Below are 27488 nucleotides of genomic sequence, written 5' to 3' on the forward strand. Positions count from 1 at the left end.
CAGTCATCTTCTTTAATAATCATAAGACAACTCTTATCAAAATAAATACAGATAATGTTGTATCTGTTTGTAAAACATTTTTTGACTTATGATACAGTTATAAAATAAAACGAAGCCAGATTATCTTCCTTTTCTTGTTCAAATTATAAAATTATTAAATAGCTTTCCATTCTGAAATAATTTCACTTAAAATATGTTATGATATGAAAGAAAAAAATATACGACACAATCAAAACAACTCTGATGATGCACTCAGAACCAAATCTACTAACTGGAGAATGAATTATCTTACACTACTTCTACAAATAATGATTGCAAATGACCATCCAACTGACATTTAGTCTTTTCCGTAATGGTAAACTACAAATACCACTAAAAAAAATTTTTTTTTATCTCAGCTGAAATTAACATCCTAACAAAATTAGTTCAGCAGCAAGTTCCAAAAGAAACATTTGCACATTCTTTATTAGTATCTCTAGTGCTAGCTCTCAGAGTGGTTGCATCTATAAATCTTAATTAGACTGCAGAACTTGAAATAAAAGTGAAAACTTTTGGCACAACACCATCAGAGAGACACTTTACAGTGTATAAAGAAAACTTTACCAATATATTTCATATGCACCAATGTATCTGAACGTCTTCATATGGATTTCTTTTTTCAGTGTAAGAGGTTTACAAGAAAGGCAACTGTACAATGATTTTGTTTAAAAAAGAAAGACATATTTTAAACAATTATAGTGTATAATAGCAATAAACACCATTAGGCCTGTCTGTCATTCTGGTTTAACCACCCGTGCCACCATCTAACCAACTCAGGCTTCTCACACCCTTGGCTAACCATCATGGCCAATGAGCCTGGTGGTTACTGCTGTTGTAATATCTATTAACTCCGCAAAAACACTCCATTTTAAAATGACTGCATTCTGCCTTGATATTTTAATGGAAAACTGCAATCCATATGTGCTATAAGACATGAAAGCTAAAAAGAAAAAAAACAATTCCTAAACTTTCCACAGCATATGGGCCATAGAAAAGAAACATGAGACCAATGTGAAATATTCCGAATACTTTTCCATAAGAATGCATGCAATTCATATTAAAAGTGCAAAAATGCTAGAAAAATGATGCAAAAGTATGCAAGATGTTAACTATGGGGATGCTACAGTGTCCTTTCTAAATAGTAATCTAAAGTAACTATAACACTGGGAAGTGTTTCATTTGTAATATAAAAATTATAAGAAGTAATATTCAGCAAGACCTACCTGTGCTCCCATCAAATCCACCAACTGCATACAAGAGGCCATTTAATACTGCTGCTCCTAAAGTGCTTCTTCTGTCCTGCATACTAACAATAGTTGACCACTGGTCCTTCGCAGGATCATATACATCAACTGTGCGAACTCGTAATGAGCCATTGAAGCCACCTACTGCATAAACCAGACCATTCATCTGTACCACACCTGTGAGAAACATTTAATATGCATGATTAGTATGGTGGATTAGTTTTTGCGACACTAAAAAAGAATAATGATTTCATTCATATTCAAAAAGAAAAAGCATGCAACTAGATGCCTCTTTAAAAAAAAACTCCATTCACAAGAAAAACACAAGAATATGATCCATTTACTATATACCTTTATCTTTCGTCTGAAATATACTTCCATTTTTATTTTCTCTAACATTACTACTCTCTGAACTTTCTGGTCCATATCAACACCTGCATATGGAAATCCTTTATTTTTGGCATTTAGTCTGCTGTACTTTATGGAATACCGCTGTGGTACGGCGGTAGCATTGTTACCTCACAGCAAGAGGTTCTCCCTTTCAATTCTTGGCTTGGCTTGGGAGTGTCTTCTGTGTGGAGTCTGCATGTCCTCCCCGCGGTTGGGTAGCTTTCGAAAGACATGCGTGCGTAAATGGGCGTGCCTTCGTTGAAGGTTGGGCATCGAGCTGGCACCTCGGCGTTTTGTAAAAATCTCCTGCCAATCATTAGCAGACCGGAGTTCTGCTGTGGCGACCCCTTACCGGGAAAAGCCGAAAGACCAACAAGTCTGCTGTACTTTAGATTCTTTTTCTGAAGTTGCCCTTTTAATCTAGAAAAAAACTGCAGTAAAAGCATCTTGAACTGAACAAGGGTGCAGGTTTTAAACATACAAAAATGAGCTGCTGGGCGAACTGCAGCTCTGTCGTTCCATTTTTTTTCTTTTTTCAAATTATACGCTAAACTAATCGCTCTACCGTGTCTTCACTTTTCTCCTTTTATGACATGTACATTATATGTGCATTTCTACTGTAGCATCAGCTTGCAGATTTCACAGCATACCAGAAAACTGCATCATTCAAGAAGGTATTGCATGTCTGAAAAATCAGCAAAAAAGAACCATTATACAAAGGACAGGGCTGCAGATGCAACTTAAACTAGACAGTTAGCTTTAGCCAGCATTATGATGTAGAGGAACAAAGTCTTCTCTACACTGCAGGTAACCAGAGTTTGATCAGTGACTCCAACCCTTGTAAGAGCTGGCTAAGGAGGATGGTGCGACTCACCACTGCTGGCTCACTCATCCTGGGGGAAATTATGTAGATTTCAATTGCCATATGGGTGACACCTACTGAGAGCCCTAGGTATAATACCAATTGGAGTCTGAGCTTACAGAGTCCATTTTGAGCGCATTCTCACTCATAAACAGAAGGGAGCTCAGTGTGTGAAGACATACGTCCCCTTGGAAGACACCAACTGTGGAGCTCAAAAAAGTTGCTGAGGGGTGGTTGGGTGCTGCTGCAGGACCAGCAAGCTGGTCCACTCCCTACCACACAGCTCTTGCCTGGGAATGTGGGAATGACGGATTCTCACACAAGAATGAATGGCCCAGAGGGCTGTTCAATAGCCCAGTAATGCTTGGCTCCCATCTATTGGAACAAAACAAGTGAATGGGATCTGATAGAGGGAGTTACTGGGTGACATCCTGCATAGAGCAAAGCAAGTACCTTAAAATAGAGAGACTTGCCTAAACTGCAATGCATTCACTTGACAAGACACAGTAAGGACCATCCCCAATTTCTCATGGACAGCTTTTCACAATTTCTCCAGAGGCAAAAAAGCAGGCACAACTACGAAACAAAGATATTACTGAAAACAGACTACCAACTCAGGCAAAAAGACTGAAATGACATTACATTTTGCTATGGGAAACAACTTCTACAATGTATTATCAGTATGATAAAACTTGTTTAAGGGATAATTTTCACAAATAGAATTTAAAATATAGTTTTAATATGGATATAACATCCAGCAGTAAACGCGGAGAAAGAATTTTTATAGTTAAATTATTTTTATGTACTTATTTTGTACTTGCTAGCCAGGGCTGAGCACTGATATACATAGACCTTTTTTTAGATTTAGCTCCTGAGCACTGTCTGGTTATGTCACTTGCTCAGTGTCACAGAGTATGCAAATGGAGGCTGGGGGAATCAAACCATGGATGACAGGAAGCAGCATGATAACAGATGCTTTAATCTTCTGTGTTAACTATCAGACAAATGATGGATTAAATAAAATATAAATTTCATTAAATATAAATTGTGGCTTTACATAAATATTCCGAGAAATTTGCAAAAAAATATTATTTTAGCAATGAACTTAAAAGGAGGTTTCTTCCATGCTGCCCCTGGGAATTATAAACGATGTGCACTATTTTCCTACTTGTATATAAATTGTTGGCCCCCAAAGACAAAGCATCAGAAAGTGGTAAATTACAGATGATTTTTTAACAGCATTAAAAAAAGATAATTCTTAAAGAAAATATTTCTGTAAAAATGCTGTGGTTGTTATCTTACTGAAAACAACCTTAAAATTAAATATCAGTAATGTTTTTAATGAAGAGTACTTGGAATGTCTCATCGGGTCACTTCTATACAGAACTGCCAAGTATTAAGGTTACAAGTTAAAATGTTCACAAGTGGACTGATAATGCCTGGCAATATTACCCTAAGGTAGTTGGGCATTTTTGACAAACATCAGCAGTCTTTTTACTTCACTGCAGCAACAGAGAGAACCAAGAAACATCCTTTTTGTAAACATTTCTTACACAAGTAAATGAAGACTATCTTCTTGGATGGCCTGTCGCAAAAGATGCAGTTTTTAATTTTTTTCCAACAGAAGACAATACAATTAGTTAACCAAGTGTACAAAGAACAAGTTAGACTTCCCATCATGTGTGCAAGAATCTATCAATATAAGCTGCCTTCCATCAATCATAGGGTACAATATAAATATTCAGCGTAAAATGACACTGCTTTACTATCTTACTAAGGAAAAGATTTATTTATCCTTAAACCTCAGCAGTGCTGGTCTTATAATTTTTTTTCACTTACAACGTGGAACATGAAAAAGCATCAGAAAACAGGGTGACTTGCACTACTAATTACATGAGTGCAGAGAAGAAACCCAGAAAGCTACTTGCAAGTATACAATAAATAGATGTGGAGATAAACAACCACAAGTCTTGATATGTTAGCTGCCATTACAGACAGCGAGGGTAACTGAAAAGATATTTTGTGACACCTTTTCTTGAAGAGCAGCACAGTATTAGTACTAGAGTTGCCTGCTGTTACAGTAACCATGCAAATATACCAACATAATCATGAGATTACTTAAAATCTGCACAGACTCCAATCTTTGACATCAGAAGATTATCAACAGACATATGTCCACCTTAGTAACCACGTCAGCAAGGAGAATGATAACAAATATAAAGATAAGCATAGTTACAGGCAGATAACCAAGAAATTCTTGCAGGTGTCAACAGTTGAGACCTTGAAGAACAAATGAAGGCATTTTGGGGCCTTCACGTTATAGCAATCAATTTCCTACACAAATTCAAAACTTGATCTTGAGCTGTATGAGGTAAGCTGTAACCGAACAATCAACTGAGCTGATTGTTAAACGGGGGGAATGAATTTGCATTTTTCTAGGAAGTCTCAGATTTGGACAGAGTATTGGAAAGACAGAGATTTCAAAGAATTTGGCATATTAGTCAACAGCATTCATTCATTACAATGTGCAATTCTTCTAATATTTACAATTTACAATACTGCCAGAGCTAGCTTTGACTGTTCTGTACCTAAAATCTTATTTAAGTTTGCATATATACGCAGGCAGTAAAAAATTACATTAAAATCACTATGAGGATCAAAAACTACATTTTAAAAAAATCATGGACGTAAATCCTGGATTTCATCTCATAAAAACTGAATTTATTTTTTTGAGAAACCTTAAGTCAGTATCCCTGGAACAAAGACAGTGCCAATCTTACTCCCTTCATCTACCAGCCTCAGGACACTGTCCAGTACCTAACTGGTGAAAGAGCCATGATGGCTCACAGAAAGCAGACTACGCTCTTATAGACGCACTGCCAGCTGGCCCAATGCATTACTCTCCAACAGTGTGAAGAGTCACAACAGGACAATACTGAACACAAATGCAAACTGTCTCACCACCCATTTGCTAACAGTATTAAGGCATTTCAATTATAAGTACTCATAGATTCATAGGTGAATACCAGGTAACAATCACAGGGGCCCTTTTTAAGGCTAGCCATGCATCGCAAATGTATACAACAAGTTTAGCACTCAAGATTATCCCAAGAGGTTTATGTAGGCCTGGTGGTCAAGCATTTGAAGGCTTACTCTGCCCATTGGAGACATAGATGCCAGACAAGGGGCGAATTTCCAACTCCCCATTCACTGGTTCAAATTACATGAACTGGGTTAGGGAAAACTCTGTTTCTCATGAATGGGAAACCTGCTCCACAAAAAGTGTTCTCCGAGACCTATATATCAGTCAAACATGATATACTTACGTTGCAAGCAAGGTTTAAAGTGAGCAGATCAGGTAGTTCTGATGCTATTTGTTTTCTGGATAAGCAGAAAGTCCATCAGAGCAGGATCCAAGGATACCTTGTGAACCAGGCATAGACCGTCTCTCAACAGTGTGTAGGAGATTGAGTATTGGGATAGGTCTTTGAGGCAATCCATGCAGGATATGTTTTTACACTCAGTACACTACTTTTGAGGAACTCCTGTGGATGTTCCAGTTCTTGCATATGCCTGATCAGGTACATATCGAAGGGAGTATTGCACTCCACGATTGGTCTGATGAGAGCCAAACAGTGGAACAATGACTTATTTGGAACTAGATACCATAACCTTGTTTTCAAGCTGCACAATACAGAATGATTTTCTTACTACCACAGACACATGAAGGTTGAAGGCCAGGTTATTATCTACATGTGTCCCCAAGACACTGACTAATGGAACTACTCTTAGGGGTGTGTTATCAATGGGACAGATTCCAGGGATAGCAGACTTCCCAAAGGATATTATAATGTATTTCTTGGCAATGAGTTTTAGAACATGGCTCTAACACCAATTGTTTGTTTGAACCAACCCTTCTTGGAGGATTAGTGTTCCGGGGTAATTTATGACTGAACCTAGTTTGCCATCATCTGAAAACTTTGTCAGCCAGAGGCTTTTGATGTTGGCCTTAACTTCATAGGTGTATATTAGGCTAACAGCCACAGGGGCCTTTATAAGCCTAGCCAGGCATCCCAAATGTATCCAGAAAGATGTGCGCCTTATGGGTTACTTTAAGGGCTGTATGTAAGGTGGGGCATGAATTATAGGCTGTGTCCATTGGTGACATAGGTGCTAGACCAGGGATGAATTTCCAATTTCCCATCCACTACTCCATGTTACACCTGAATAGGGTTACGGAAGAGCTCTGCTTAACATGGATGTGGAAAGCCTGTTTCAGAGAAAGAAAATTCTCTGAGATACAGACCTGTCTCTTCAACATGCCCTATTTATGTCAAAAGAAAGGTTTAAGTCACTAGATCATGAAGTTCTGATGCTATTAGTTTTACAGATATGCAAAAGTTCCATCAGAGCAGGATCCATGGATGCCTTATATGCCAGGCATAGATTGCCTCTTAACAGTCTGTGGGATAAGCAGTACAGAGACAGAGCTTTCAGGCGATCTGTATGGGATTGTTAACACTCTATTCTTTTTTTGAGGAACCTCTGTGCATGTTTAAGTAGCTGCATGTGCCTGGCCAGGTACTCAAAGATGGGTCGAATACAGTGGAACAATAACCTCCTTGGACTAGTTATGCCCTTGCACATTAGTTGAGTAACAGAATGATTTCCTTACCACCTCAGATATATGTTGGACAAACATCAGGCTACTATCTACATACATGCTCAAATCCCTGACTACTGGGTCAACTTTTACAGGTGCGTTATCAATGAGGTAGCTTCCTAGGGCAGCCAACTTCCCAAAGGGAACTATTACATAATTTTTGCCACTCAGGTTTAAATCATGGCTTTGGCACCAGCCATTTGTCTGCATTATTCCCTCCTGTAGAATGCTAGTATTTTGGGCAGATTCAATGACTGCTCCTAGTTTGCAATCTTCTGCAAACTTGGTCAGCCAAAGGCCCTTGACCTTGTCCTTGACTTCTGAGAAGTAAATGCCAAAAAAAGAGAGGACCCAGCACACAGCTCTGAGGGACTATACTAGCAAATGACCTCTTTGTGGAGGTGATCTCTCCTATCCTAACTTCTTGGGTCCTGTCTGAGAGCCATCTGGTTATCCAGTACATAACATAAGAGTTTACTGCCCAATTCTGAGAGTTTGTTTACAATGCCCAAATGAGGTATTGTGTCAAATGTCTCAGCCAGACTGAGGTAGTTTGTATGTACAGTTTTGTCTTCATCCATTGCCTTAGTGATAGTTTCAAAGAAGGCAACCAGGCTGAGTAGGCATGTCCTGCCCCTGGTGAAACCAAACTGGGTTGGATCCAGTGTTTGAAGGTTTCCTGTGTCATTATTACTAATTTCCATGATAATTTTTTCAATGGCTTTGGTCAAATTTATGGGACTGTAGTTCCCAGGGTATTTCACAGACTGCTCTTGGGCAGATGAATGACAGGTGCAGTCCTCCATTTGTGTGGCCCAAAGCCTGTCTGGAAGCTATGGTTAAACTGAGACTCCAGTGGGCTTGAGAAGTCATGTTTCAGGCTATTCAAAAGGCATCCTGCCATATTATCAGGAGCCACTGATGTGGTCTTCTGGGCCTTAGAGAGCTCATCTACGACCTATTTCCTAGTGATAGTGGGGTGGTTATGTTTGATGGTACTACCTTGGGGCAGACTGGTGAGAGATGGGATTAAAATTTGTGCTGAATTTGTTGGCCAGCAGGTTTTCAGTATCTTACTGCATATAGCTCCATTTACATTCAGTTCTGTACATTGCTGTGTACTGTCTGAGTTTTTGCACATAGCTAAAGAAAGCCCTCCGGTTGTCCTTGGCCTTGGAGCCCATCTTTTCCTCAAAATTGTCTTTGGTAGCCTTAATAAGCCCAATTAACTATTTGTTAAGCTTGATGAGAGAGTGTTTATTCTGCTGGTAGTTGCCCTTCCTAATTTTAGCTATGACTTTTTTTTCTTTTGTTGTACAACCTGTTTATGTTATGATTCCACCAAGCCAGTTTATTTTTTGAGTTTGTTCAGGGCTTACTTCTGGTAAGCAGAGTTATGTATAAGTGATTGTTTACATAACCATACTTGGTTTCCATGAACAGTTCCCCATAGGCTGCTGTGTTCTCTGGGTTTGGAGAGGCTTCACAGTTCGACAGGTTACAGGTTGTTTGCCTTAAGTAGTTCCTAATGGTTACAGGGTTTGCCGAGGCTAAAGAACAGATTCTTATTTTAAAGCAGAAGGCTTTACGGTCTGACCTTACCAGAGAGGACATTACTCTAGGGGGAAGCATCGTTCTTCCATATTTGTGAGCGCTAGATCTGGTATGTCTGCACCCCTACTGGGAGTATGGACTAGCTGATGTAGGGTATTTGTGTTTACAAAGTACAGGAACCTCTGGGCCTGTAAGTTTGGGGTCAAAGTAGGATTCCCATTTGATAGCGTGGTAATTAATCACCCATGAATATGGTTACTGGGTTAGAGGGTGAATGTCACTAGTTGGTCTAGGTATGAGCTATGGGTTTCATGGGACACATATGGTGACCAATAACTTGCTAGACTATGGTATGGGAATTTAACTATGATAGTTTGGACATGAAATTCAAGCATGTCCTCCTGTCTGACCAACTTGGAGGTATGTTTATTACTGATGTAGATCAATGCCTCCACCTTTAGTCCTTACCTGTGGAGTAGCTTGTATAAATGTGTGGAAGGCACTCTAGTCTTGCACTGCTAGTGAACCCTCCATGGCTTTAAACCATGTCTCAGTAACTGCAGAGATGTCCACATTCTCCAGGGGGAAGAGCTTGGAGGGATTGCAGCTTCTTGTTTAAACTCCTTGTATTGAGCAGTGACACCTTTACATTCCCTTGGGTTAATTTTGCTATGTTATCAGTTTGGCATTGCCTAAAAATAGCCAATATTAAAAAGCCTAAAGAGGACAGGTGCAAACCAACTTTGGCAAAGCAATGTGGTGTGCTGACCATATTCTCCCCCGCCAATAAATATTATACAACCTTAGAATTACATCAGAAGCTAAACCAATTACTGAAGTCAATCATCTTTTGCTCATATTATGCTATCATCCTTGATGAAAGTAGAATGCTGCTAAATGCGCTCACGCCAGACTAGGACATGCAGACTGAGAGCTCCATTACGTCTCTCTTCATATAGTCTCAGGAGGTACGTTTCAGGTCATTTACACCCAAATGGACTATGACTGTCACTGTTAATGAGTTCCATGATAATTCTTTCCATGGTCTTACATATGAAGCTAGTCAGGCTTATAGGTCTATACTTTCTGGGATCTGTAGATAATCCTTTGCAAAGGGATAACCACTGAGGTTCTTTATTCATATGGCACAAAGCCATTCTGGCCACTACAGTTAAATAGTGACCTCAGTGGTCCTGAAAGGCCATAATTCATGCTATTTAGAAGGCATCCTGGGATAATATAGGAGACATGATGGGTTTCTTGACCTTGGAGTGTGCTTTGAGGACCTGATCCCTAGTGCTAGTTGGGAGGTTATGTTTGAAAGTATTTCCTGAGGAATGGCTGGAGCTGAATTTGTCAGCCAGTAGAGTTGCTGAATTTTTGGTCCTGTGACTGTGACTCCATTTGCAATTAGTTCTGCACACTGTTGTGTGCTTCCTTTGAAGTTGCGGACATAGCTAAAGAAAGCCTGATGGTTGCTTTTGGCTTGGGTGGCTATTTTCACTTCATATTCGGATTTAGTAGACTTCATTTATCCTCCGAGTTTCTTGTTTGGATTCAGAAGATTTTTTATCCTGCTGGGCAATGCACTTGGCACATTTTTGACATAGCTTCCTTACTTTTAAGCGACCTATTAATATAGGGATTTCACCAGGGTAGTTTTTTTTTGTGCATATTCTTTGAGGAAACAGCTGTCTCAATGCATCTATTAACAAGACTCTACAAAATGAACAATTCCAAGTAGGTAGCAGTGTTCTCATTTCTACATAGATTATATGCAACATTTAAAAAAGATTCAAAATCATTTTCAGCTGAAAAGTTATAAAAAATTACAAAAAGAATTATGGCTAACTCAAGAAATGCAAGATACTTCTCAAAACATTTAACAAGGGATACCTTCAAGCAGTGTGGCGACATGCGTGAATGGGCGTATCTTCGTTGAAGGTTGTGCATCAGGGCTGGCAACTTGGTATGTAAAAATCTACTGCCAATCATTAGCGGACCGGAATTCCGCTGTGGCGACCCCTAACCGGGAAAAGCTGAAAGATACAACAACAACCTTCAAGCAGTATAAACAAGTCAAGCTAAAGGACTTTATATCTGGTTGCATCAAGTTTTTCTGAAAGTCCATCCTCAGCATTAATCAAGAACTCTGGGGATGCTAGTGCAGAATCTAGAAGAAAAAATATAACCGTTCAGAGAGGATAATTAACAGCAGGGTTTACCTCCACTGGGGCTTGAGGGTATATCATCGAAATTAAACACAATAAAGACATGCAAAACTTTTTTTTTTCTTTCCAATATACAGGTTCATAGGTTCATAGAAGGTTAGGCTAACAGCACTAGAGCCCTTACAAGCCCAGCCATATTTATCCTGAGTTGCCCCAACTGTTGGTGGTTAGGTGAGTGAAGTTCGCAGAGGTAAGGGTCTATGGCAGTTAATATAGGTTTATAGAAGGTTACTAGGATAATGGTCCAAGAGCCCTTACAAGCCTAGACATATAAAATGGAGGTCAACAATCACTTTTATCTATTTTTCCTGTCTATCCATTTTTGACCAGGTTTGTCCCACTAGGCTAGGAGCCTCATTTCCGGGGAAACCCAATGTGGCATTTTTATACTACTTTGGGAAATTTGACCAAGGTATTGGGTAACTTCCCCTACTCTCTCTTTTTTTGATAGGTGCCATGGGATCTTTTTCATCCACCTGAGCCACCACCAACTGAGGCTGATGGGCCCTCAGTTTAATGTCTCATCTGAAGGATGACACACTCAGGGAGTGCAGTACTCCCCTTTATTCTGTACTGCATTGTCAGCAATCCATTTTATTGGTGTGGGAATAGAACCCACAGCCTTATGCACTAAAGGCGAGCATGCTATCTGCTGCGCCACCAATACTACATCTCAGCTATTTCTGACAGAAACTTTAAGGCACTAAGAGAAGACAAAAGTACTGCAGTTGCCCTACCCTTCGCCTAAGATAACAAAAATAACAGCACATCTCACTACCCTACCAGTTAAACATTCTCAAAGGCACAATTTCTGCAGTTCATTTATAATCATGTTTAGGCTATTACCCATTGTCCACCAGGATCTTTATGGCCTTTAAAAATCTATGCTACACAAAATGATAAGACTACATTCCAGCATACTCGGCTGGAATACATCAGAGTGCTCATGGGAGATTAGTGAACTGTCCCTTCTGCTTGCTAATGTAGTGCAGGTGAATTATACTGCTGCTGGCTCTTCTCTTAAAACATCCCTTGGGTTTAGCTGAATCAGAGAAGTCTGTACACTATGCAAATGATTTCTCAGCTTTCTCGTTCCTCTATGAAGTTGAAACCAAAAAGGTCCAGCACAAAGGGGAGAAAACTTGAAATAATTTATTCAGGTAGCATCAAAAAAACAAATGGCATACCGGTTTCGGCAGCAGCCTTCCTCAGTGCATTAACACAACTAAAAATGGTGGATTCTTAAACGGATAACATCATTAGCATTAACAAATGTTATTGGTTGGATTAAACATAACAACTTATTCAGAGCAGGTTTAAACAAACTCCCTAGCCTGATAATCCAACTTGATTCCTTATTGTTTAATACAGTGTGCCAACCAACTTTAGAAAAATTACGACCCTGAACTCTATCAATGACAGTAAATGTAAATCTGGCTGTTTTATGAGCCAAAGTGTGCTTAAACAAAGCATTAGTGGCTCTCCTGTTCCTGATCTCACTGAGGTGTTCAGATATCTGAAGCCTCAGTGTCCTAGATGTTTGTCCAACATAAAACGCTTAACAGGAACAGGTAACCAAATAAACAATCCATTCTGAACTGCAATTTCCAAAACACAAAATGTCATAGACTTTGGGAGTGTTAGAGCTGGTGAAAGTGCTAGTTTTGAATATATGTGGACATGCAGAACAATGTCCACAAGGTACACATCCTTTGACCTTATTCCCAAATATGGCAGACTGTTGGAGTGAGGCCAGAACCTTGCATTTATAATGACTAAAATGGGACCCTAAAGTGGGCCCCCTACGAAGAGAAAATGAACATGTGGAAGAAAGAATTTCATTGAGCTTGACATTAGCTTTTAAGATATCCCAATGTTGGTTAACAACCCGCTTAAAGGTCTGAAAATTCCTGCCAAAGGTAGTTACCAATCGAATGGGCTGTTGTCCATCTCTGTTGACATCGACTTTTTGTATTGTAATAAATTTGCTCTAGATTGTCGTCTAATATCGTCCCTGGCCTGACAGATATTGATATCTTTGTACCCCCTCTGGATGACACGGTTATGCAGATCTTGTTCATACTGGGCATAACTATCCTGTGTAGAACAAATGCAATGCATTCTCAAAAATTGTGACTTGGGTATATTGCGGATGATGTGGGAAGGGTAGCATGTAATAATGTATTGTACTGAGGATATTTGCGAAAATACCACAGTTTTTAGGGTATGATCTAAATCTCTAATAACAGTCACATCTAAAAAAGTGATGGCATCATTATTGGCATTCAAGGTAAATTGTATGCCCCATTTATTCTGGTTGAGGTATTCCACAAATTCCTGTAAAAAAAACATATCCCCCCTCCACACCATCCAACAATCATCCAAGTAGCGTTGCCAGATGTCAATTTCTCCAAGAAATAAATTGTGTGAATCATCATAAATGAGCTGAAGTTCAATATAGCCCATGAACAGATCTGCATAAATGGGGGCAAAAGATGCCCCCATGGCCGTAACCTTAACTTGCCAAAAACATTTGCCAAAAAAGTAAAAAACATTTTTGGTCAACACACCAAAAATGTATTGAATCCAGGGGGATAAATATTAGCCTGATCCAACCAAAATTGCAAGGCCTCAAGCCCAGCCCAGTGTGGAATATTGGTATACAACGAGGACACATCCAAAGTGCACATTAGCCATTCAGGCTCTAATTGCATGTTGTCAATAATAATTTGTAAAAAAAAAATTGTAGTGTCCTGAATTCTAGCACGAGCAAGGGGCAACAAGGGCTGTAGATATTTTGTCAGAAAGGCGGTCAGTGGTTCAGTCAATGATCCACGTCCGGAGACTATAGATCTACCGGGGGGTTGGACAAATTTTTGTGGATTTTGGGTAAGAGATATAAATATTGTGATTGAGGGTCAGAAACTGTTAAATGATAGACAGCTTTCTTTTTGATAATACCCAACTGTCTCTCCACCTCAGCCAGATATTTATCCCAGTCCATAATCACTATTGCCCCTCCCTTGTTTGTTGTTCTTTCTTCCACATGTTCATTTTCTTTTCATAGGGGGCCCACTTTATGGTCCCATTTTAGTAATTATAAATGCAAGGTTCCGCCCTCACTCCAACAGCCTACCATATTTGGGAACAAGGTCAAGGGACCTTGTGGACACGCATGTCCCCATTGTTCCGCATGTCCCCATATATTCAAAACTAGTACTTTCACCAGCTCTATCAGGCTAGGGGGCTTGTTTAAACCTGGTCTGAATGAGTTGTCATAATGTTCAATCCAACCAATAACATTTGTGAATACTAATGATGTTATCTATTTAAGGATCAGACATTTTTCGTTGTGTTAATGCACTGAGGAAGGCTGTTGCCGAAACGGGTATGCCATTTGTTTTTTTGATGCTACCTGAATAAATTACTTCACGTTTTCTTCCCATTGTGCTGGACCTTTTTGGTTTCGATTTATTGCCTTGGTTTGTTTGGTCTGTGCACATCCGTATGTGCGGGTGCTTGTGTTTGGTGGTCTCTCCTGCTGTTGGAATCAGGGGTTGAACTTGACTTGGTGTCTGAAGAAGATTTTGTTTTATCATTTTTGCATTCACATATATGTGCCAACCTTTATGCATGGTTGCTATCTACATTCTGGACATTCGTTTTGGAACAGCTGAGGTTTGGTGTGCTTCATTTCACTTTGCTTTTTTATCTAAGCAACGTTTTCTTTTGGTGAACTGAGGCCGAGTGCTTTGACCTTAAACCACGCCATAACTTGTGTGGTAACATGGGGGTGAGCCGAATGGCGGATTGAAATACATTTGGGGGCATTGCTCAACATCTTTTCACCCTATCCGGTAAAGGAACAGATTATCAGCTACACTGGTTGTGTGTTTAATTGCACTTTCAATTCAAAATAGGATACGGACGCTTTTGCTGTAACTGAGGCTGAGTTGCTTGTCCTTATACAACGCCATTTTTCTATGTGGTGATATGGAGATGTGCCGAATGGCAGATTGTAATTGAACTTGTGTCTCTCATTCATTGGGGATTGTAACTGAACTTGTGTCTCTCATTCATTGGGAGCCTGTGTTTTATTTATCCACTAAGGAACAGATTTACTTGGGGTATTGAGCAGAGTGTGTTGCTTGGTACGTGAAGCTTTTTAGTTAAGAATACAAAGGCGAGCCGAATGGCAGATTCCTATTGAGTTCCGCTCCTTAGTGGATTTAAGATCAGCAATTACCAGATTTTTTACATTACTACAAGGAATAGGGACAACAAATGACTTTTACAGTTAATTTTAGTTGGTCTGGGCTTATTCGCAGGTGCGGGTGCCTGGATCTATGGTTACTTGTTTTTCCGGTGTCTGGACTGTGGGTTAAATGCAATGGTGATGGGCGAAGTTGGTTCATGACATCATCTTTACCTATTTAAGTGTGGACAACGATTTCATATGCTTGCGAGAGGTGGACATATGGGATGTGTTGTTTGCTCATCATTTATTTATTTTATTTTATTTATTTTACATTTGTTGACCGGGAAAGTCCGACTGGAGCGAGGTCCATTTACAGCAGAGTCCCGGGGAGAAAAGCTCCACTATTATACTATATGTTCAGTGATAATACATGCAATACTAGATATTATTTACAATACAAGATATTACATGCAAGAAAAACATGATTAAAGTGATTTGTTCAAAACTAACGAAAGGATTTCATTGTAACAATACAATCATCAGATACATCACATATGCCAGTATAAACAGACAATTTCATTGTAACAATACAATCATCAGATACATCACATATGCCAGTATAAACAGACAATATTTTTTGCTGAGCAGGTTTGAGCGTGAGCACAGGAAGGCCCTGTACGGCAGTTTTGAGGAGACGTTAGTACTGTAATATAGAGATAGTAAGCAGAATATAGAGGAAGGTAAGAAGTATTTGAGGAGAGCAGGGAAGCATTTATGTGATGCAAAGACAGAGCCAGGAATGCAAGAGGTGTGATGTGAGTGATTTTTTGAAGAGTGTGATAGAAGGTGCTGAGGAAATATTCTGGGGGAGGTTATTCCACATTTTTGCTATGGTATGAGCAAAAAGAGCTTTACCTGCAGTGTTGTTGGCTTGAGTTATATGCAGAAGGGTTTTGTTGGATGAGCGGAGTGGACGGTTTGCTGAGTATTGGTTAAGTAGTTGGTTCAGGGCAGGAGTCTTGTGGGGATTCTTTAGGATGTTATAGGTAAGGACTAGTTGGTGGTAACTAATTAAATGAGGAAGTTCTGACCAATGTAGCTCTTTTAGAGCAAGGCAATGATGGCTACGAAAAGCAGAGTTATTGGCTTAATTTAGCAATCTTATTGTAACATGACTCTAGTTTGTTCATGTCTGTTTTCCTAATGTGGGTTAGGATTGGAGATGCATACATTAGGGTAGATAGAAGGTGGGTTTGGGCTAGGGTGACTCGTGCTTGGTCTGTTAGGAAGTGTTTGTGTTTATACAGTGTTCCTAATTTTTTATGTACTTTCTTAATGGTTTGAGAGATATGGACATCGAAGTGAAGATCTTTATCTATTTCAATGCCAAGGAGTTTTGTATGGAGGAGGGGAAATTGTGGTGCCATTTTTGGAAGTGATAGTGAAAGAAAGGGGTGTGGGTTTGTATTTGCTTGGGGTGAATAGTAGTTTTGTCTTGTTGGGGTTAAGAATCAGTTGGGTATCAGTAATCCATTTTTCAATGGAGTTGAAGGATTCCTGGGTAAGGTTTTGAAGAGTGGTAAGGGATGGGGCTGAGCAGATTAAGGTGGAGTCATCAGCATACTGTATAAGTGATGCATGCAGTGTGGAGGTGTGTAGTCTGTTGGTGAAAATAGTGAATAGTAATGGGCCTAGTATTGAGCCTTGTGGAACACCTATGGTGGATGATAGTAAAGGTGATAGTGCTCCTTGCCATTTGACTGATTGTTTCCTATCAGAGAGATAGTTTTTGAACCAAGCAGTTGTAGAGGGGGCAAAGGATAATGATGTTAGTGTGTGAAGTAGTAGGTTATGTGAGACCATGTCAAATGCCTTAGAGAAATCTAAGAATATGGCAGATACAAAGTAGTTGTTATTTCTGAGTTGGTTAACCTGGTTGGTGAAAGACAGAAGAGCAGTGGTTGCACTGTGGTTTGGGCGGAAGCCGTGCAGGGTTGAGGAGAGGAGATTATGTGAGGTTAAGAAATGCATCACTTGGGTATGAATACATTTTTCAAGGAGTTTGGACAGGGGGGATAGGATAGCAATGGGGAGGTAGTTTGATAGCTCACAGGAGTTACCACCTTTGTGTAGGGGGATAATATGTGATACCTTCCATAGTTGAGGGATGTAAGCTTCTTTTATGGAGCGGTTAATCAGAATTGAGACAGGGTAGGCTAGAGATTCAGCTGCTAGTTTTAGGAAATTAGTGGGTAGGCCATCAGCTGCAAGAGTGGTAGGTTTTAGTTTTGAGAGTAGCTTTTTGACTATGGAGGTTGGTATGGGAGAGAGAGTAAAAGATGGTACATTACTATGGTCCTTAGTGGGGGCGGATATAGGGTTATTGCTAGATAGCTGAGTAGATAGTGATAGAATAGAGTCTATGAAAGGCTAAGCTGTCATTAGTGGTATTTGTGTTGGGAGCTGGGGTAGTAGTTTTACCAGGTTTTAGAAGGGAGTTAATAGCATGCCAGAACTTTTGGGGGGTTTTAGAATGTTTGTTTTGGAGATTTAGGAAGTAGCTTTGTTTGTCTAGCTTTGTTTGCCTTTTGGCTTGATTACGAAGTTGTTGATAGTTCTGTCTATTTAAGCTAGTATTGTCTTTTTCCAGATCTTCCAGGCATTATCTCTGGCTTGTAGTAAGCCTTTTGTGGTCCTAGTCAGCCAAGGGGCATAGTTTACTTTGGTTCTAAGTTTTCTAATGGGAGCTACTGTATTCAAAACGTTCATAAAAGTTGAAAAGTTTAACTGCCTGGTCTAGTTCCAGAGTATGTAATGGCTGATGTCAAGTTTATGAATGCACTCAACACAATTGAGTGGAATTGTGTGATTTCAACATGGTGTTACTATCTCAGTTCATCAATCTAAGGAAGAGGCTTCATTGAGTTATTGGGCGAGTGTTTCGGATAATAAGGTGTCGCTCCCTATTCTGACATATGGAAACAAGTTGAACTGTGGATTCATATTTGTTCCTATTCTTTGGGCGTTCTGGATCAGTTCCATCATTAGCTTAAATGATGTGTATCCTTTTTGTGGAACTCTATGCTTAGGAATGGGTGTGACAAAGCATCTTATTGGCTTTAAGATGTTTTGAATTTGATTAAAACCATATCAAAGGCATAGACGGAGGGTGACTATATTGTCTTGCATTTGTAATTAATACATTTGAACGTGGTTGTTGTTTGAACTGTTCTGGGGTTGATAATTATACATATGGAGGTGAGCTTAATGATGGCATGGCTCATACATATGTTTCCTCTGGTCTGAGGTTTATTAATATTCAGTGACTATCAAAATTTTACTGGCATTTGAGCTCATACATATTGTTTCCTTCTTTGGGTTTTTTTGAAGAGTTGGGGTAAAAATTTGGGGAAGGGGTTTTGGGCCCCTGGGGGGGAAATTTTTTAAATATTCTGGGGGAGGTTATTCCACATTTTTGCTATGGTATGAGCAAAAAGAGCTTTACCTGCAGTGTTGTTGGCTTGAGTTATATGCAGAAGGGTTTTGTTGGATGAGCGGAGTGGACGGTTTGCTGAGTATTGGTTAAGTAGTTGGTTCAGGGCAGGAGTCTTATGGGGATTCTTTAGGATGTTATAGGTAAGGACTAGTTGGTGGTAACTAATTAAATGAGGAAGTTCTGACCAATGTAGCTCTTTTAGAGCAAGGCAATGATGGCTACGAAAAGCAGAGTTATTGGCGAATTTAGCAATCTTATTGTAACATGACTCTAGTTTGTTCATGTCTGTTTTCCTAATGTGGGTTAGGATTGGAGATGCATACATTAGGGTAGATAGAAGGTGGGTTTGGGCTAGGGTGACTCGTGCTTGGGCCTGTTAGGAAGTGTTTGTGTTTATACAGTGTTCCTAATTTTTTATGTACTTTCTTACTGGTTTGAGAGATATGGACATCGAAGTGAAGACCTTTATCTATTTCAATGCCAAGTCGTTTTGTATGGAGGGAGGGGGAAATTGTGGTGCCATTTTTGGAAGTGATAGTGAAAGAAAGGGGTGTGGGTTTGTATTTGCTTGGGGTGAATAGTAGTAGTTTTGTCTTGTTGGGGTTAAGAATCAGTTGGATATCAGTAATCCATTTTTCAATGGAGTTGAAGGATTCCTGGGTAAGGTTTTGAAGAGTGGTAAGGGATGGGGCTGAGCAGATTAAGGTGGAGTCATCAGCATACTGTATGAGTGATGCATGCAGTGTGGAGGTGTGTAGTCTGTTGGTGAAAATAGTGAATAGTAATGGGCCTAGTATTGAGCCTTGTGGAACACCTATGGTGGATGATAGTAAGGGTGATAGTACTCCTTGCCATTTGACTGATTGTTTCCTATCAGATAGTTTTTGAACCAAGCAGTTGTAGAGGGGGCAAAGGATATTGATGATAGCGTGTCTAGTAGTAGGTTATGTGAGACCATGTCAAATGCCTTAGAGAGATCTAAGAATATGGCAGACACAAAGTTGTTGTTATTTCTGAGTTGCTTAACCTGTTTAGTGAAAGACAGAAGAGCAGTGGTTGTACTGTGGTTTGGGCAGAAGCCGTGCTGGGTTGAGGAGAGGAGATTATGTGAGGTTAAGAAATGCATCACTTGGGTATGAATACATTTTTCAAGGAGTTTGGACAGGGGATAGGATAGCAATGGGTAGTTTGATGGCTCAATAGAGTTACCACCTTTGTGTAGGGGATAATATGTGATACCTTCCATAGTTGAGGATGTAAGCTTCTTTTTATGGAGCGTTAATCAGAATTGAGACAGGGTAGGCTAGAGATTCAGCTGCTAGTTTTAGGAAATTAGTGGGTAGGCCATCAGCTGCAAGAGTGGTAGGTTTTAGTTTTGAGAGTAGCTTTTTGACTATGGAGGTTGGTATGGGAGAGAGAGTAAAAGATGATATATTACTATGGTCCTTAGTGGGGGTGGATATAGGGTTATTGCTAGATAGCTGAGTAGATAGTGATAGAATAGAGTCTATGAAAGGCTACGTTGTCATTAGTGGTATTTGTGTTGGGAGCTGGGGTAGTAGTTTTACCAGGTTTTAGAAGGGAGTTAATAGCATGCCAGAACTTTTGGGGGGTTTTAGAATGTTTGTTTTGGAGATTTAGGAAGTAGCTTTGTTTGTCTTTTGGCTTGATTACGAAGCTGTTGATAGTTCTGTCTATTTAAGCTAGTATTGTTCTTTTTCCAGATCTTCCAGGCATTATCTCTGGCTTGTAGTAAGCCTTTTGTGGTCCTAGTCAGCCAAGGGGCATAGTTTACTTTGGTTCTAAGTTTTCTAATGGGAGCTACTGTATTCAAAACATTCATAAAAGTACTATTGAAAAGTTTAACTGCCTGGTCTAGTTCCAGAGTATGTAATGGCTGATGTCAAGTTTATGAATGCACTCGACACAATTGAGTGGAATTGTGTGATTTCAACATGGTGTTACTATGTTCATCGATCTAAGGAACAGACCTCATTGAGTTATTGGGCGAGTGTTTCAGAGAATAAGGTGTCGCTCCCTATTGTGACATATGGAAACAAGTTGAACTGTGGATTCATATTTGTTCCTATTCTTTGGGTGTTCTGGATCAGTTCCATCATTAGCTTAAATTTGTTTAAGTGTATCCTTTTTGTGGAATTCTATGCTTAGGAATGGGTGTGACAAAGCATCTTATTGGCTTTAAGATGTTTTGAATTTGATTAAAATCATATCAAAGGCATAAACGGAGGGTGACTATATTGTCTTGCATTTGTAATTAATACATTTGGATGTGGTTGTTGTTTGAACTGTTCTGGGATTGATAATTATACATATGGAGGTGAGCTTAATGATGGCATGGCTCATACATATGTTTCCTCTGGTCTGAGGTTTATTAATATTCAGTGACTATCATCCCAAGACATCTGTTGAATTCTGGACTGGGACTTTAAGAGATCTACATTTTCTGACATCCTCTGATTTGATTGCAATTTGGGGGTCGTACTGGCCTCTTTTCTTGTTGCATAATTTTTTGGGGTCTTTTTCTGACATTTTTCTAATATATTTGGTATTATTTCCCAAGTATTTGTGATAATATATGCATGCCTTGTTTTAATAATCCATATGTTTTTGCTAATACTAATCACATATATATATATATATATATATATATATATATATATATCTATATATATATATATATATATATATATATGTGTGTTTGTGTGTGTGTTTGCTTACATCTTTATGCCAATCAGTTGTTGGACATTATGACTTTTCTTAGATATAGGTTTCCTCTATACTAGGGTTATTATTTGAATGGAATTACAAGTTATACTGATGTCAACTGTTCAAATTCAGCTGTGAATGTTCAGTGGTCCATAAATTAATATATATTTGTGTCTTTTTGTATATTTAGGCACATTTATTTTGTGGGGGCGAGATTTCTCCTCGTGGGCTCCAGGTCAGAATACAACCATGGGTCAGTATGATGGATGATATATTGTTGGATGACTCGGCTCAGGCCCAACATAAGGCCTCAGTGATGTTTGTGGATACTCTCATTCTCCACTATGAAAGGACCATTGATAAATTTTGTGCTGAAGTACATTCTAGTTATGAGGAGGTGAAACAGTTTGAGGGTGAGCCTTTTTTCACCAAATATTTCAATCAGTTAGCCAAGGACTTGGTGGCCTTGAACAACAACTGAAAAATAAGAAGTTGCATAAGTTTAACAGAGATGTGATGGATTATGAAAAGGGAAAACCCTTTGGGGTTCAACAGAAAAATGTCAGATTTGCTGATTCTGACAGGAAGAAATCAAGGCCAAATAGAAAAAGACCACGATCAGTATAAAAAAAATGGCCGTAATGGACCTAGTGGCACCTCAGGGGATGAGTCTTCTTCAGCCACCGACATTGATTTCACCCCTCTTTCTGAGTCTCCCATTGCCAAAAGACGCCCTAGCAATGACCCTTTGGGGGGGGCAGACGCAGGGGTAGGAGGAAACATAGGGCAAATAAACAATTTGAAACAGTTGTTGGACTTAATACCCCAATATGTCTAGAGAACAATGTACATAACATTTCCAGCTATGTTCTTTCATAAAGTGAATTAAAATTACTCAACAGAGGTTTGAATTTTGTGCCTGTTTTTTTGCTTATGAAAACGCACTGGTTAATGATGTTTTGAATTTCTGTCGACTACTGAATCTAAGACTGTTTTTTTGGGGATAACGACAATACCCAAAGATCTACTGATTTTCAGTTTCATAGATCTAATTTTATTCCTCCGGTGGACAAACATGTGGGTATTTTCAAGGATTGTGTGTTAAAAGATTTACATTTCAACACATTCCTTAAATATTAATTATAATCTAACCATGTCGGAACAAGCAATGCACCAGTTGATGGCTCAACAAGATCTGGTAATATTACCAGAAGACAAGGGAAGGGCAATAGTGATTATGGACTGGGATAAATATCTGGCTGAGGCGGAGAGACACAGTTGGGGGATGGCCAATTCTACATGGGTATGCCATTAGATCCTACACTTAATTTTCTCAATCTGGCTTTGGAGGAGGGTATTATCAACAAAAAAACTGTATCATTTAACAGTTTCTGACTCTCAATCACAATATTTATATCTCTTACCCAAAAATCCACAACAGAGAAATTGAGAACTACGTCACATCAATTTCAAAACAGAGAAAAGATGAAAACTAATCAAGTTAATTTACCTAAATGCAATCAAACTCAGACTTTGTTGAGAAAGATTAACAAGCAAGGAAACAACTACAGAATTTCAAAATATTTCTACCCTTAAGCACACAATTAAAAGGGCATAAAATCTTTGTATTTCTTTCCTCTCGTCTGCATGCTATTCACTCTGTAGGACCGGTAATTACTGTGGATATGTACAAGAGTGTAATTATAAAGGGATGGAGGATGCCCCTAACATTATAATATACTCTCTGTGTACCCTCCAACAATCTGGAAAAATGTTTTCCTGTTCAAACATCCTCAGTATAGAGGATGTACTACAGCAGTACCTAACCAACGAGTATACCATTTTCCACATTCAGCACATCACCTCTTCTTCTGCTTGCGGTGGTGGTGCTGCGGTAGCATTGTCACCTCACAGTAAGACGCTGTCCGGTTCGATTCTCAGCTAGAACGTCTTCTGAGTGGACACATGCGTGAATGGGCGTACCTTCACTGAAGGTTGTGCATCAGGGCTGGTAACTCGGCACGTAAAAATCAACTACCAATCATTAGCGGACCGGAGTTCTGCTGTGACGACCCCTAACCGGGAAAAGCCGAAAGACACAAACAAACCTCCTCTTCTGCTTACTCAATTACAACCTTAAATTCATTTGGAATTCTGCACCACAATGGAGCTGAAGCTGCTTTTTCTGAAAGGCTAACAGATGTGTCCACTGAGGATTCCCAAGTTAGTGGATCACTGAGAAACAGACTGATTGACATTCTCCTAGTGAGAAAACCGAGAAAGTCTGAAAAAGCTAGCAAAAGATACACATTTTGGAATATTCAGTTGGCTAGCAGATATACCGTTTGAATGTCAAAGAAAAAATATAAAAGGCAACTATAAAAAAAGAAGTTCTAGATAAGATACATGTCAAGGCTGATCAGCAAGATGCACCCCATGTGACCATAAATTAAGAAAAGTAAAGTAGAAGGAAAAAATAGATGATGTACTCAGAAATATTTAGAATAAGTAAGACTTTGAAAGACTATACAAGAACAAATGAAAAAGCCGGAAACAGTAGTAATATTAAATAATTAATATGATGAACTACTATGTAACAAGCCAGAAACAGAGATGAAGGAAATGACAACTATTATGGTATCAAATGAATAACTCACTCAGAAAATGGCAGCGCTAGAAAATACAGAACAAAAAGAAAATCTGGGGTCTTCTGCAGTACAAGACAAGCTGGACAGAACGGACTGTATTAAATTTATGAAGACAAATTTACTGAACTGGTGTTTCATAACAGGACTTGATAACTGAGAAGGCTCATTTGCCTATATGCGCCTAATTTAAATTCTGAAAAGAAGCAGGCACCCATACTGGTTAAAATGCAGTCATACCAACAGAAAATGATTCTAATTATGGCAAAAAGAAATGATTAAAACTGGTGATGCCAGGTAATCATAGAAAATGGGAACTCACTTTACACTAGACAAAAGAGAAATAAGTTTACTCCAGTCATTAAGAGTTGTGTGGATGGCATGAGACTCAAAATGGTATACCCAACAATTTTAAGAATATTGTTTTTCAAGTTTGAAGGCAGAGCTGACTTTAGAGGAGATAGAAAAGTTGAGTCAATAAACTCCAGTCAACATACTGAACAGGACTAGGCTTCTAGATACTATATAGGTGAAAGGGGCCAAACAGAGAGAGAGAGAGAAACAGCACCAGTAAAACCACTTCCATAGTTTCAAAAGAAAATGTTTGACAGAGAAAAGCACAGTAGTGAAACACAAGACTTACAAGAAGTCTGGGTTCGAACCAGATGCTGGTACTGCAAAAATGTGAGGAATGAGAAGACTAACAGTTAACTTGCTGAACAGCATCAGACATGGAAATTATTATTCGCACTGTGAGCTGCTTAAACTAGTGAAAAAAAATGAAGAAACATGAATCTCGTTTTGTGCTCGTCAGGAAAAGCTGATACTTGAACCAGAAGCAGGTATGGTGAGTGAAGGCTATACAGGAAACTAATAATAAAGTGAACTTTTTAAACAGTGGAGAAATGGGAAGGCTTAACTTTAGGGAACCTTGTTGGCTAGGCTTACTTAGGCCCTTGGGCCGATAGCCTAGTACCTACCTACATGCTCTATATTTTAAAATGTGCAGAATGGCGGGAAAATCTGTATAATTTGTGCTAAATGTTTTAACATTACTGTAATATGCAATACAGTAATACTATTTTCTAAATTTAAAATTTAAAAGCATAAGTATAGCAATACAATGTGTGTAGAGGTGCTTCATTTGTGGCAGAAGAAGGTAAAAGGACAATAATGGAAGATTTGTGGACAAAGACCTGTCTTCATGAGTGGTAGCTGACTAACAGTAAGCCATTTAAAAAAGCGAAGTAGCTTATCAATTACATTGTTACACTGGAGAATGTCACAGAGAACATGGAATTAGAGGGGTAAAATTAAACAATACTGATGTGACAATCTAAGTGACAAGAATAAACTAAAATATGGTAGAGTTGATCAAGAGTAGTATTTTTCTCCATTACTGCAAATAATCGTGTTGAATAATGAAAGGAAAGAAGACTGGATATTTTACACAAGCAGATGTCTTAGCAGAGTACAGGTGTCAGACGTATTTAAGTGGAAACTGGCAATGGTTGAACTGATGCACTTGTGATTACTTACTTATTCTTTGTTCACTGGTTTAGTTCCACTACGTTGGTGGCTTCTTTTCAGGGGAGACAGGAGGTAGTATTTATGGGGATTTTTGGCCAGGGTATAGGGGAAACTCCACTACTCTTTTTGATAGGTGTTATGGGAGCATCTTTTGCATCCACCTGAGCTACCACCAACTCAAGCAGAAGAGATCTTGATTTAATGCTTCATCCGAAGAGTGAAACACTCAGGAATGTAGCACTGTCCTTATGCTGCACTGCAGTTTCAATAAACCAAAGGTGAGTGTGCTACCTGTTGCTCAACTGACACCAATAAGAATGATGCCAATTAACAGCTGTTAAGAACCTGCACTCTGTGACCTTTTCAGTGGGTCTGTTATATGGGCAGCAGTTTATTCTTGGAAAGGAATAAAAGCAAATTTTGAGCAAACTGTAGTTTAAAAAGGGGAAAATAAATGTAGGGAAAAACACTGCCATCTCCCCAGCAGCTTTAACTTCAGAATGTATTGGATATTTATGGATCCATCTATTCACACACACGATTCCTTCTTTCACATTTTTACACATGGGTTTGGTGTGTCACATCAACAGAGATAATCACGTTGAGCCAATATTCACATCAGCAGGTACCAAGTAGAACATCACAGAATTATTTTTCTTTCAAAAGAGCACGGAGCAAATCTTTTTAAATAATTTAAGTTTTAAGTTAAAGGTTAACTGAATATAAGCAGAATGTTTTCTATACTTGCAAGGGGAAAACATTACAATAAGTAGTAGTGATGTGTTTATGTGCAAGCACCAGCAAAATGCATCTCAACACAAATACCCTTAATTTTAGCGTGTGTGCAGACTGTCATCCTGGAGAAGCTTTGACTTTTTTATAACTGTAATATAGTTCTTCCTTTATTTTCGTTTTTGAAGGGATCTGAAGAAGAGTACTGTGAAATTAATTGTTTGGAAAAGTGTGACATGAGGTCAAAGAAACATCCGACATTGCTACTATGTAAAAGTCATATTTGTCATCTGTTACAAATTATGCATAAGGTGTCCATAAGAATAAAATGTATACCAGATTTAATATGGAGCATAAATGATTACAACTTTTAAAATAACAGAATGGCTACTTTATCAAATTTCATATGTAATGTAAATACTGTTAAAGGTAATTAAAAAAACAGAGTACTAGACTACATTAAAATGTAGGATGCAAACTTTCTTTTTGCAGGAGATGCATTTGGATAGAAATGAGCAGAAACTTGTAAAAAGAATTTCAGTACAGATATTCGGCAAAATATCAGGGACAAATGAAAAGGGTCCTACAGTGATAAGAAGAGGTGCTTCAATTTTGGTAGAAAAGACAGAATGATAATAATGGAATATTTGTGGCAGTGAGGGGATACTGGCAGGGAAAGAGACCTTGCCATGCATGTATATTTCCATTAATATCTTGGTTAAGTACCTTAAACAATTATGTATGAAATAACCGGTTTCCAAGAGGGCATGTTATTTTCTAGGTACTAAATGGAATTTAGTTGGTAACACTGAAGATATGCTGGAGGCCCTAGAAGGGGATCTGTAACTAAAAAAGTTATATTTATAAAGAAGCATATGAAAGTATTTGGTAATGGGATTTTATTTCAGAAATAGCAGTTCAGAAAGAATGTTCACATTACTCTGCAAGACAAAATAAATAGGCTAGGCTGGACAGAAATTATTTATTTACATTTGTGTACCATGATAGTGCACCGATTTCAATGGATCATTCGCAGTCACATCCAGGGTGAATAAGAGCACATAAGAAATGAACAAAATATATTTACATATATGTTAACAAATATACATATTTACAGATGCAAGAATATGATACATTTAGTTTCAAGACAATTGCATACCAATTAACAGCTTAACAT

The 27488-nt window shown here is 38.8% G+C and overlaps 1 protein-coding gene across 2 annotated transcripts in view; it reads right to left on the minus strand.

Moving 5' to 3' along the window:
- The window catches only part of KLHL2 (kelch like family member 2), a 1417988-nt gene that overhangs the window by 445379 nt on the left and 945121 nt on the right, over positions 1–27488 (minus strand). For both annotated transcript variants that reach the window (XM_044062211.1, XM_044062210.1), the window contains one exon: positions 1263–1460. In XM_044062211.1, the coding sequence (XP_043918146.1) occupies positions 1263–1460 (198 nt within the window). The remainder of the gene's footprint in view (positions 1–1262; positions 1461–27488) is intronic.

Source organism: Protopterus annectens, chromosome 2.part1 (genome assembly GCF_019279795.1).
Source record: "Protopterus annectens isolate FY-2018-M chromosome 2.part1, PAN1.0, whole genome shotgun sequence".
In the NCBI taxonomy this organism is placed as follows: domain Eukaryota; kingdom Metazoa; phylum Chordata; order Ceratodontiformes; family Protopteridae; genus Protopterus; species Protopterus annectens.